General features: G+C 44.1%; 1 protein-coding gene across 1 annotated transcript in view; it reads left to right on the plus strand.

Annotated features, from left to right (window-relative positions):
• The first annotated feature begins 1858 nt into the window (after positions 1-1858).
• LOC132333775 (connector enhancer of kinase suppressor of ras 2-like) overlaps positions 1859-13540 on the plus strand; it is a 170389-nt gene continuing 158707 nt past the window's right edge. Inside the window, exon 1 of the mRNA XM_059859201.1 lies at positions 1859-2037. Within this exon, the coding sequence (XP_059715184.1) occupies positions 1971-2037 (67 nt within the window). The 5' untranslated portion in view covers positions 1859-1970. The remainder of the gene's footprint in view (positions 2038-13540) is intronic.

A 13540-nucleotide genomic window follows, 5' to 3' on the forward strand; every position in this document is an offset into this window, starting at 1 on the left:
AGAAAGAATAGCCCCCAAACAACTTGTACAGTTTCCAGTAGCTAATAGAAATATTTATTCTCAATTCTAGCCCACTGTTGCCTAAAAAGAGAAGTATTGTGCCTTTGAGAGCTTTGTCATTATGATGTCCATTGTAAACAGCTATTTAGACAGAGCTGAAGCTACTGAAAGTGATCTCCCAAAACTCAGAGAGGAAGCTGACATGCTGTTCAGCCTTCTTGAAGGAGAATTGATGTGAGTCCTTTTGTAAAGAAGATCTGTGCTCTGAGCACTCCAAATACATCATGGAATACTAATCACACTATTTCCCAAAGCTAAAGAAAAATAAAAAAGGATAGAGTGCATCACTGAGCTGAGAATGGCACATCTCTTTGGAGACACTTTAGGGGGGGGAAGGATGCCTGTCTGCATCCTTAACTATATAAAAAAGAGCCTTGAAAGGGTGGAGAATAAACTGCCAGGGAGTAGGTTAAGATTGGATTTTAGGTATTCCTTCCTATGAGGGTGGGGAGGCCCTGAGGTTGCCCAGAGCAGCTGTGGCTGCCCCTGGATCCCTGGCAGTGCCCAAGGCCAGGCTGGATGGGGCTTGGAGCAAGTGGAAAGTGTTCCTGGCCATGACAGGGGGTGAAATGGGATGGGCTTTAAGGTCCCTTCCAACCCAAACCACCCTGGGATTCTGTGATAAAGATTCCATTGCTATTTCATGTTCCTCTATGTGAGAGAGAGTGAGAACAGATCTCAGCCTGGGGACTTCAGCCCAGCCCCAGGGGAGCAGAATATCACCATCCTCTTCCCCTGATGTGCTGGGGAAACTTGGAGCAGTGCAGGAGAAAAAGGCACAGAGGAAAGATCACTGAAGAGAAAGGTGGGACTGTTTTGTTCTGCCTTTTTTTCTGGTCTCTGAGTTTCTCCCCTTAACATAAAATAGTGGGGCTGCAGATCCCAGACAAAAGGTTGGAGCCTGCAGCACCTTCTCAGCCACAGGATGCAGAATTTGTGCTGCATGAGGTGCAGAGTCACAGATGGGTCCAAAAAGTGCTGTTTGGCACGTCTCATTGAAATGTTTCACCTTCATCTGTCAGAAGGGTAGTAAACTTTGGGATTAGGAATATTTAAAACATTTTTTTCCTTCATAACAAAAGGGAGACATTGACTAATTATCCCAGCAATGAGAGTCAAAATACTTGCTGTACTTGTCTATCCTAAAGTGCTGTAGTAGTACAAATTGCCTCCTCGATGCTGTCATTCTTTCCCTACAAAATGAGCAGCTCATAGGAGGAAATAGCCTGGCTCTGAATGTGGCCAGGAAAAGAAAAAAAAAAAAAAGAGTTTTCTCCCAGCAGTTTTTTCTTGGGTAAGACTTTTCTTACTGTGTTTGACATTCTGAATTACATGATTACACAGTACAAGAATCCAGCAACATTTCGCATTGTAAAGATGGAGATGCTCAGCATTTTGCCAGATGCCAGGCGATATCCTGACGTTTCTCTCCTCACTTTAAGCCGAGTGACAGTCAGCATATTCACAATGAAGCCGAGACAATCTGCTATCAAGTTACAGTAGTGACATTTTCCCTGATGAAGATCCCGGGGCTGGTTGGAATAGAGCAGCTCGGCCGAGCGCGGCGTGCGGAGCGGCCCCGGCGAGGATCGCTCCGTGTGTAATCCATGTTTGATCCGTGCCGTGCTCGGCGGGCAGAGGCTTTGGTAAGTAAGTCTGTACTGCACCATTTCCTGGCTCGGTGCTCCGGGTGTTGCAGGCTGTGTGCAGTGGGGGAGGTGCCAGAGCTGATCAAGCAGTGTAATTTTATACATTACTGAATCAGTGCAGGAGGAACCTGGAGGGACAAAGCATCATCTTCTCTTTGAACTGCACTGTAAAATCCGACAGCTCTCGTAGCCCAGCCATGCTCTGATACATTTTTTCTCTCCTTTTTTCCCCGATTTTGGTGTGAATGATAAAGTGATCTGATGATGGCTCTCGTTATGGAACCTATTAGCAAGTGGACGCCCAAGCAAGTAGTGGATTGGATGAAAGGTAGGATCGTTTATTGCCGTGTATTGTCTGTACTTGGGATCCTGGCAATTTGCATCCGTGCTCTCGCATTCTTTGTTTTGGGAAGAGTTTATTCAGTTCCGATCATCCCTGCGCTGCTTTGCCCAGTAGTTGTTGGAGACAGGGCTGAGGAGATGCTGCTGGAGCTGCGCTGTGCTCTGGGAATTGCTGCCGACAGCGGAGCAGGGATCAACTGCATTTGTTGGACAATGCAGACACAAAGTGTTCCTGTCTCACGGCTCCATTATGCCTCGCACAGGGTAACGTCGGGATGTTTGGCTGCTTTAAATTTGCCCTGATTAGGTCTGGTTTGCTCATATCAGGTGATCTGATGCAGTGGCTGTGCAGCGCTTGTCTGTAGTTTTGGGTACCACAAGGAGCACCAGGAGCCGGGGGCTGGACTGAGGCATCCTGCTCCTCCAGGGACGCGTCCTGCCCTGCCCAGGCTCCTTTAGGGACGTGTCCTGCCCTGTCCAGGCTCCTCCAGGGACGCAGCCTGCCCTGTCCAGGCTGCCCAGCCGCGTGTCCGGGGCTCCGCGGCAGTGGGAAGGCGCAGGGCTGAGCGCGGCTCCGCGGGGAAACTCGCCGGGATAACTTGACAGGAATGATGATTTCCCTGCACATTCGCGGCTTCACAACACAGCCGTCAGCTGTGACATGTTTTGCCTGACAATGCTCGGCTGTGCTGCAAACAGACCGGGATGGATGGGAGGGCGAGGGATTGTTCTGATGATAAGTGGTTTAAATTTCTGCGGAGTGGGGGGGGAGAATTGCCCGCACTGTATTCCCACAGTGGGATGCATTAGTGTTGTTTTACAGTGCTTCTGATCAGCTGCCTGTCTTTGAGACAAATAATTCCTGCCACGGGGGATCTCTGTTATATAAGGAGAAGAGGTGCAAATTTGGGGTGCAGGTTACTCATGGAAATGATTCCTGTAATGTGATGACTGAACTCTATGGGAGGGTTGAATTGGATGCCCACTCCAATGCCCTCAAAGCTTTCAAAGTATTCTCATTAATAGGGGAATGGTTCTGATCTCATTTTGCTGAGCTGCATCTCCACACTTCGCTGAAATTGGGCTGTTTTGGTGCTCATCAGACACGTTGCCATTATCAGCTAATTATTCTTCTGCAAGCACAGAGTCTTGTGAAGCAAACGGTGTCTGGGGGAATGGATGTACTTTGTTTCTCAGGTGTTTGGGAACTCGGGGTAATTGGGAGGGTTTAAGCAGGTCATTGGGATGGATCCTGAACCTTTAGATATAGAATTGATTCCCAGGCTCCAATGTCGTTAGGTGATAGCAAATCCTCATGTATTTGCAGAGGAGTTTTCTGACCCGCACCTTCATTCCCAGTACATAAAAGAGTTAAAAAGTGGACAGATCACTCTGCTAATTTACTCCTTACTTGAATTATAATGTAAATTAAGTGTCAAAGCATATGGAATACTTGTTGCTAAATTTAAAATTTCTTCCTGCTACTTTTTTATCCTTCCTGATGCAAAATAATTACATATTGGGGAACAGTAATCCATGGTGTGCAGTGGAGGAAGGTCACACAAGCAGCAGGTTTTTACATGTCTGGAGTTGCCTGACAGCTGGATTTCCATACCAGCCTGCACAGTGCACCATCCACAGGGATATCTGGAGTAGGCAGCATTGTCAGTGCTCTGTGTTCAAGCATTAGTAAATATAATGCAGAGAACACTGAAGTATTCACAACGTTGGTATTTTCCTTGGTAGCATGAGCTGCACATCCACAAACAGGAAAGTTGCACATTTGTCCTTTTCCCCACGTTAATGTTACAAGCCTCCTTTTTATCCCTTTGCAGATGCATTGTTCAGCTGCAGCCAAAGAAAAGACCTAACCCCCACAAATGGCAGAGCAGAGTCAGTTTAAAACTACTTGTAACTACCTTACTTTGCAAAAATTGCCCAACTGTGGCCACTGTTTGCCTGTCATTTCCATGTGTTGTGCAGCTCAGCTCTGTTGGCTACAGTCACTCTGCTAAATCTGTGTGCCAGGGAGGTTGAAGGTCTGCACAGGCAGTGATTGGCAGTGATAAGGTACCTTTTATGTAGCTCTTCTACTCTGAAAGGTCACTTCTTTCACAGCATTAAGAGATAAATTAAAGACACTTTCAAAAAAATTACCACTTTAGGAATGAGTACTATCTTTACTGTAGATAGCAACATGTTAATAAACAATGGAACAACTATTACCTCTGTAATATACCTTTTGGGGGGCTTGAAAATATGTAGACAATTAGTTTTATTTGTGGAGATTGTAAATGATAACATATTTTACAGGGATAGCAGCACACTTTTAAAACTTGCATTTGTCATATCCCTTGAAGCCATTAGAACTTATTCCTAAAATCTGTTAGCAAAGCCCATGGTTTGAAACTAACTAGCAGTGAGTACCAGAAGCATCAAATAACTGTAGAGAAGATGGAAGGAAGCTACAAAAATGATGTTGATGGTTTGAGATCCAGGTCCCCAGAACGTGTCCTGGTTACAGCATCCGAGGAGAGCAGCAGCTGCAGCCTGAGCCCCCCCCAAGAGGAGACACCCTTCTGTTCTTTTCCTTTAGGAAATGTTACTTGCCAGAAAAGTAAAAATTGGTAGGCTTTAAGGAACATTGTAATGACAAGTTGGCATCTTGTATTTATCCCCAGTTCCTTTCTCGGGAGTGCACTCAACTGGAATTCAGTTAGGGAACTGCATCTGATGGTGTGGACAACCTGAAAAGGCCATGCAAGTCTGGGGAAATTCATTCCTGAGGCTCTCAGAGGTTCTAGAAGTTAAAACTCTGCATACTTTTGTCTCTATACAAACATATTTTGTTAAGTTTAGCAGATGGTTAAAAGGGAAGGTTTCAAAGGAGCTGACAACATTAATTGGGGAGGTATTTTTAGCAACAGTTTTTAGTCAGTGTTCTTTGTTTCCCCCAAATTTTCCAAGATTTTAAACATCTCCAAATGATTTTCAGGTGTTTTCCCTGGTTACAGCCATTTCTTACATAACTTACCTGTTTTCCTGGGGATGTGTTCTATGGACCCAAAAGAAAGGTTTTTTTTAGGAAAAACCTTTGCCTTGCTCAGATTTCCCCACTGGAAAACAAACATTACCCATAAATCTCCCCAGTGCCTTCAGGGTCAGAGTGGTTTCTAACTGGTCACTTTTCCCTGGGTTAGGTTTAACATATTAGTGGGAGTAAATGGCAAGCTGCCCTCCTAGATGTGCATCTGGAATGCTTTACCTGGAGATTTTTGTTGCTTTTTGGTGCAGGAGCTCCCTGTGAAACTCAGGGGCACTTTGCAGGTCATCAGTGAACACTCCAAACCCAAACCCATCTATTTTAACCTGCCCTGAGCAGGGGAGTCCTGTACAGAATCTGGGGGTTTGGGGTGCAGCTAGGATGTCTTACTGAATTAACAAAAGGTGGGAGTTTGTGTTTCCATTGGAGGCAAAATCTGAGGGGAATTCTCTGTACTTTTACAAGCAAGAGCATTGGAGATGTTGTGCTTCCTAAAGGGAGCAGTTTACAAGTAGGTCATTTAAAATGTGAACTCATTTGCAGGGAAGTGACACCTCTGTCCAAATAAATACTCACTTTTCAGAGCAGTCCAAGGAAATGAAATGAAACACAATGCCATGAAATACAGCTGCAACTTTCAGAGAATGCAGTGGTATTGAACAGCTGAAAATTAAAATGGGAAACCAGCTATTCCTTAAGTACCTGTAATAACTCCACACTGAGGCTGTGATTCAAAGTCCTGGGGACTGACAGGTTTGTCTGCCAAAACAGCCTGCAGTGGAGGTTTCTCTCCTAATAAATGGTCTGCTGTAGATGCTCATTTCACAACTGCAAGCCATTTTTTTCCCCTTTAAATCCAGAATTTCTGCACCCTCAACAGGAGATGTAGACATAAAAAAATAAAAAATTAATTCAGTGGGTAAACTGATTAACTATGCTGCACTGATCCTGTGCAGAATAATTATATGTTTAGCTGAAGGGTTTTCCTTAGCATGTAATTCCCTGATTTCAGGCTGGCTCATGAAAGGGAAGGCAGGGAGGGAGGGAGTGGAGAGCAGGGAGGCTGGTGACGTGAGAGGACTCGTTAGCATTCCCGGCACGCCGGGCTCCGGCAAACCCCTCTCCCCTTCCTTTGCTGCCCATTAGATCACTACCTGTGCAGGAGCAGTGCCACAGCCGGGGAGCCTCCTCTCTGTGCAGGACAGCACATTTGTCACACCTCGGAAGGTGCTGGAAGCACAGCTGGACATTGTGATCGCTGCACGGGCAGCCCTGTGGGTGCTGGGCTGGGGATGCTCGGCGTCCCTGATCCCCCCCCCGACCCCGGGTTCCCATAATGCAGGGACACAGTTCCACCAGATGCAATTTGAAACGGGAGTAGATAACCGAGGTCATCCCTTATTTAGAAAAATGTAGGTTTTATAGCATCTTTTCAGCTCTTTCTGGAGACAAATAGGTTAAGGAGAGACCTGAGCCACAAATGCAGAATTAGAGTTCAATTTCCAAGCTGCTCTAAAGTAAAGGTTTCACTGTTTTCCTCTGCCACTTGTCCAACTGAAACAAACAATTTGCTCTTGTGGCTCCCCCTTGGATTCCTGTGTTCCACTGGCACCACATTTCCAGTTGTCTCCAAGTCACTGAATCAGAATTGGCAGCAATTCCTCCCCGATTTCTCTCACAAGTTTGGGACTTTAATCCTTCTTAGTAATGAATTTTGTGAACAACTCTTGAGTGCTGTAAACTGTTTGCTTTTAAAGGGTCAGCAGAGCTCGCCTCAGAGTTGACAGCTTGGCAGTGTAAGTGCTGAAGGTCAGATTTCAAGGCACAAGTTCCCAATATTCAGCACAGTTAAGTGTTGGAATGAGCTCTCCAGGCAGGCTGGGCCATTGCCTTTGTAGGAGGTTTTGAATACAACTGAGAAGAGCTCCAGCATGCCTCTGGAAGTGTTTCTGTGCCCAGTCTGTCCCCAGCAGAGTGCCCTAATGTCTTCTCAAGGCTTCTACCAGCTCGGACAAGACCTTGGGATGGTTTCTTGCATGGGAGTCACCCTCATCTTTGAAATGTGGAAAGTCCCAAAGAGATTATAGCTCTGGCTTCCTCCTGGATATTTCAGTTTGTATTTCCCAGAATAACCACGGGAGATGATGCCCAAATGTCCAAAGCTCAGAAGTTTTCCTGCTGTGTTTCACAAGGAGAGCAGCAGAGCTGGTGATCGTCAGAGCTGCAGCCCCAGAAGTGAACCCAGACCTGCTCCACTTCCACCAGCATTCCCAAAAAGCCCATTCCTCCCTGCCCCAGAGGTTAAGGTGTGAAACAGAGCAGGATTATCCAGAGCCAGTGCCCTCAAGGCTTTGGCTGGTACAGCTTTAATTCAGTTTGTGCACCTCTGGCAGCCTGGAGGGACAACAAAACCATGGCTGAGCCCATGGCTCCAGTTTGTGTCCTCCCAGTGACTGCAGCCATGCTTGGGGTCATTGCCAGCTGGCCCACAGCTAAAAGTTGTACAAAGACCTTCCTGAATCAGGTCTGTCTCTAATTCTCTATGGAAATTATTTTGGCTGAGGTATTTCTTCATCCCTCTCACTATTAGCTCATTTTCACTAACTCCACTTTGAGAACCAATTAGAAGCTGGTCTATATATCTTCCAAGAACCAACTGGATTAACATTGTCTCCATAAAAGATTTCAGCAGCATTTAGAAATTTAATGGTCTGTATTTATTATCAGGTTATTTAGGACTGTATTCTGAAATTTCCTATCTATAAAGCAGATATGTTCAGACCTTTTTAAGAAATGTAATTCTGCTCCCAGAGCACAGTCTGAGCTCAAGGAAAGTCTCTCAAGTCACATTTATCAAGCGTAACTAATCTTTCAGGTCATTGTGTAAAGAAATTTACTTTATTGTCTTGCAGCTTAACATCAGCAGTCAGACAATGTGTCACGCCTTGCTGGGCCTTGTAACCTTTACCATGTGTTAAAATTATGCAAAATCCCCAACTTCCTCCCAGTCCTGACCATCCCAGGGAGGGCAGAGTGGAAATGCAAGTTCAGGAGAGCTCAACCTCCTCCAGCTCTCCATCACTTCACAGTGCTTCACCTTATGAAGCAAAATTCAGGATAAACTGGCTGCTGTGGATGACACTTTCAGACCACAGTAAATGAGGTGCTGTGTGTCAGGAAGCTGCAAAGACACTGGATCCTGCCCAGCAATGAGATGCTTTCATGGTTTGTGCCCAGACTTTCTTGCCCCACTCTTTCCAGTTTCTAAATTTTTCCTTCCTTTGGCAGGGTTGACATCAGCCCATGAGCCATAACACTGAGAGCTCTGTGTGTAACACTGCCACCAGTTTGTAAAATGTGGATTTCCTAGGAAAAGAGCAGAACACCTCAGTGCTGCAGGATTCCTGGCTGCCTAGGTTGGAAAGCAGTTTGAGAAACATTGCATTGTGCAGAAAAATACATTATGGATATCATTTCAGTGCATGGGAATCACTGCCTAGATGGGGGAGAAATTCCCTGCTTCCATCCTGTCTCAGACCCCATGGGAAGGAAGCTCCTTGTTCCCAGGGCTTGTCCTCAAGGATTGCTTCCAAATGCTCACTGTGCTTGGGTAGAGAAATATTCCTGCCTGAGAAATCTCCTTGTGGCTCATTCTGAGGGGTTCAGGGTCCTGTGCTTCTGTTTGCAATGAAGGAAAAAAAGGAAAGCAAAAAGTAAACTGAGATTTGTCCTTTTGCAAAATTGTTTTAGCACCTACAAAGATTTCAAAGCTAAAAAAGGCAGAGCTTCTCCTTTTAGTGCCATTTTTTCAGAGCTGCTGTCCTGCCACACTGACAGAAATGGAGACTGTGGCTCTGCTGCTGAAATTAGTGACTCTCTTGATATTGAATGAACCATTTGACTGAATAAACCACAGTAGTATCAAATTTGCTGAGCAATAATCTACATTCATCCTCTCCACCCAGAGTGAATTTGCAGGTATTTTCTAAATGCTGCTTTGCATTACTAATTTCAGTTGCTACTTTTGCAGTTTTGGTTTTTTTAGTAAACATGACTTTCTCTTCCCTGATGCCATTGCAGTGAGGGCAGGAGGTGCAAAGGGAAGGTTCAGGAGTTACTCTTAGAGGATTCAGAGAGAGGTAAAAATTATGGGGTTGTATTTGTGAAGGGCTCTAGTGATGAATCAAAATGAAATGATTTCTGATTAACTAACACTCAAACAGCTCCCAAAACATATCCTCACTGACCCTCTGCAAAGAAGTGCTCAGGAGGATTCAAGGCCAAGGCAATGTTTGGGTTTTCCCACTCAAATTCTCCACCAACTGTTTTCCAGCAAAGATGAATTATAAAAAGACTGTGGAGCATTTTTAGTTCCAACGTAGGTGGCATGTTTGAAATAAAAACGTAGCAGGCAGTAATTTTACAAAATACATTCAGCTCTATTCCCTACAAATATGTCCATCTTTTTCATTCTAGGCACCAAACAAAGCCTAGAAAAAGTGTAGGGATTTCAGGAGTTCTTAAGGCAGAAATTGTGGTTTTTCTAAGTTTGCTGAAACTGCTACAGCTCTAGAGAAGATTCATTTGGCACTTCTGCTTCTTTTGCATGGAAAACTCTCTGGGTGCAGGCAGGCAGGGGTGCCAGCCTGACAGCTCAGACATGCCAATGAGCACCTGAATTAAAGCATCTTTTACTTCCCTCTCTCCCCACCAGCTTCCCCCATTCCCTTTTGGCCTCTCTCCTGTTTATCCACATTTCTCTCCATTTTTCTTGCCTTTTCCATAACGAGATGGACAAGAAGTGTTAAATTGTGAAGGAATTTGTTCGTTTAACGTCAAAATTTTCTAGCTTGAGTATCTTGGGAGGACTGCAGTGATTTGGAGGTGAAGTGCATCCAAACCCCCAGGGGAGGTGGAGACCACCAGCCTCAAGAAGCCAAGCACAGCTCCTGGGAGCTTGAAGGGGCAGCTGGAAGAAGGCAAATGTTGCTGTTTCACAACTCTTCATTAAAATCTCCTGTGAATAGCCTGGGTGCTGCTCAGTTCTCTGTCAGACCATGAAATGCTGCTTCCCTGGGAGATGTGAGGGAGGTCCAGCAGTGGTATCCAATAATGAAACCCTGTCCAGTGGAGAGGGAGGCACAGTCTGCCCAGAGAAGTTTTGGGTGGACCATCCCTGGAAGTGTCCCAGGCCAGGCTGGACAGGGCTTGGAGCAATCTGGGACAGGGAAAGGTGTCCCTGCCATGGCAGGGGTGGCACTGGATGGGCTTTGAGGTCCTTTCCAACCCAAACCAGTCTGAGATTCCACGAGTTTCCACCACACAGGAATGTGCTGCACATTCCTAAATCCAGGAGAGGCCTCTGCAGGCATCTGTCATGATCACTCAGCACCAACCATGAGCTCATCATGAAATTGCCCTCAATTACTGAACACAGAGAGAGACTTTAATTGCCCGTTGTCAAGAGATTTCAATTGTTCATTGCCAAGCCACGCTGAGAAATTCCCTTAGTTATAAAACCCCCCCAACTTTGTAGTTTACAGAGGAAAAAGACACTCAGAGCAAAGAAAAACCCTTGAAATTTGCATTGGTATCATGTGGTTGGAAGGAACATGGTAGAATAAGGTAAGAGAAGTTCAGAACCAACAGAGTTTAGAATATTCATTACTTGAATGTCACATAGAAAGAAATGAATCCACTCAGGGCAGTAGCTCAGCAATGCTGTTCTTGCAGAAATAAACCCTGGAGAAGGGAAAGAGCTAGTGAATAATCCATCAAGAAATGTAACAAAGAATTATCTGAGTAAGAAAAAAGATAAATTAGAATAATAGCCAGGAAATTTCCACATAGGATAGAAAAAGAAAGATAAACTTAAAAGATAAGCTAAAAAAAATTATTGGAAAAATGGAGGAAGATCCTTCTCAAATCTTTCATAAGTGGACTTAAAAATTTGGGAAATGTGCTAAGGAAGCCATCACCTGCTGACAGAAACATACACTGGGACATCATATTAACTATTCCTTGTTTATCTGAAAGTTCTCAGGCCAAATCATCAATGCCTTTTGTGGCAGCAGCAGCAATCATTATTTGCATATCAGCAACCAGGCAATACTTTAACTAGAAACCAAATTGCTCAAGTGATCCTGCAGTGAAAGTGTTTTCATTCAATCTGTGGATCCTTCCAAGAGCCATCATACTTCACTCAGCACATGGAAAGGAGCTTCCTATTCCCCATTTTCTGTGGATGGCTCTTTGTGTGTCCCTCCTTGCCACATTTTATTATCTGAAGGTAGATCTGTAGTTTCTTCATTAAGAAGGTCCCCTCTGGTATCAAACCAGCAGAGTTTCTTCTTAAAACGTTTTCTATATTTCCATTTTCTTTTATGATCAACTTTAGAATAAAAAGGATGATGGTAGATGAGGAATCCTGGCTTTTGGAATGAGTTAATTCCCATAACCTTTGCCATTGTATCAAAGGGGTTTAAATACCCCATAATGAGTTTGACAGTTCTCCAGCTTTCCTGTCAGTGCATCCAGGCAGGAATTCCAGGTGAATTCCAGGAATTCTTGTCCAGTTCTGTGCACTGTCAGCCTGCCAGGACTCACCCCAGTGCTCTTTGCTCTCCTTTCACCCTCCAACGTCATATTTGATTTGAATTGCTGAAATTCTCATCAAATTATTATTTCAAATCTCATTAATATCCCATCTTTCCAGGGGAAAATGATAGCCAATTTTTTTTTGTTGTTGTTGTTTTTGCCTGCAAACTGGCAGGCTGTCACATGAAAGGACAAAATGAACCCTTGTAGCACAATGTTACAACCATGCTGGAACAGTCTCTGTTTGTCCTCATCATGAAATAACCAACAGTGGTGGAAGAGCAGAAAAACATCAGTTGCACCTATGGTAAACCCTAGCAGGCATCCATGCCTGATAACACAATCATTATCCATTTGGAGCAGTTCAGAATATCCCATAATAATTTATATTTGACTGTCAGACCATCACTAATTCTTCTGGAGCCACTGTCTTTCTCTACTCCACAGCTACCATCCCCAAAAACATGGCAACGAGGCTCCATGACTAAGCATTCCCAAAATGATAACAGGATTTGCATAATTGAGATTTGGTGCAGAGAAAAACCCCAAATTTCTCAGAAGAAAAAAAAAAAAAGCACCATGCAGTGGATATGTTAAAATATTGGCCAAATACAGTTTGAAACAGGAACTGTGATTCTTTGGAGAGTTAAAAATAATCAAGGTTTCCAAAAAAAAATCCAAGAAGAACAGAGGAATTTGAAGGTAAGATTACTTAATATTATTTTGGTGTGAAGGGCATTTTCCACTTCCTGTAGTCAAGGGCTTTTGGCAAATAATCTTGATTTGCATATCTAGATGATCAGTTATGCTCAGAGATAAATTCACACGAAGCCTCAAAAGTACTGGATATTATGTGTTTGAAAATAACTTCTGTTGTCTTCCTTAGTCTCCTGTAATAATCCCAGGAATGGGGCACCAGCTGAGATTTTTCCTGAAGAATTAGGAATTCCAGAGTGTTTACAGCTGGGCTGCACTGTGGTCTGTGTTGTTTTCACTATCAACACCCCTTGCACCATAAAGCACAACCAGAAGAGCATTTTTTGGTTTTAAATTTCCTGCAATATGTCTCCTAAACCTGGCTGAAGTGAAACTCATTTTAGTGAACCTCACACACAGGCAAACCTGGCCCAAAAGTCAGGCTGGAGAGAGAGGGAGAGCTCTGAAAATAAATCCACTCTTGCAGAGCAGGATCCTGGCTACAGGAGTGTCAGCCCCTGCTGCAGGCTGGCTGCACTGATTAAGGCAATAAAACTGATCAAGCAGTTTAATTAGGAAATATTCTTGAGGGACACTTTAGATCACAGTGCAGTCATGCACTGGTGTAGTCTCTTTTTTTTTTTTTTAATTTTAAAAATTGTAGTGATGTGCCAAGGGTTGTCTTGAGAGAACCAATTTAAGCAAGGAAGCAGAGTTTGTTACAGCAGTTTGGTAAAGCAGGGTTTGGTAAAGCAGAGTTTAGTAAAACAGGGTTTGCTAAAGCCAGCCTCATCTCCAGCCTCCATTATCTTCCATTTTGCCTCTTTGCAATTCCCCTTTCCCACTCCCATTTCACACTCCCAAGTGTTTTTCCTTGTTGGTTTGGCTCTAAAAATCAATAAATGCTTATAGATAAGGAGGATACCAACAGCAGTTGGAACAAAACCTTCCTAGAAATCCTAGAAATTGAAAAAAAGAGGTGGCAGTCTGGGACTGCTGTGGACAAATGCTGCAATGACTTCTGATAAAAGACACAGAGGCAAATATGCAACTGACATTTTTAATTAAACAAGAGCATTTAGTGCCAGGACAGGGGGGATGGCTTTAAGCTGAAGCAAGGGAGATTTAAATGGGATATTGGGAAGGAATTCCT

This window comes from Haemorhous mexicanus, chromosome 14, assembly GCF_027477595.1.
Source record: "Haemorhous mexicanus isolate bHaeMex1 chromosome 14, bHaeMex1.pri, whole genome shotgun sequence".
NCBI lineage: Eukaryota > Metazoa > Chordata > Aves > Passeriformes > Fringillidae > Haemorhous > Haemorhous mexicanus.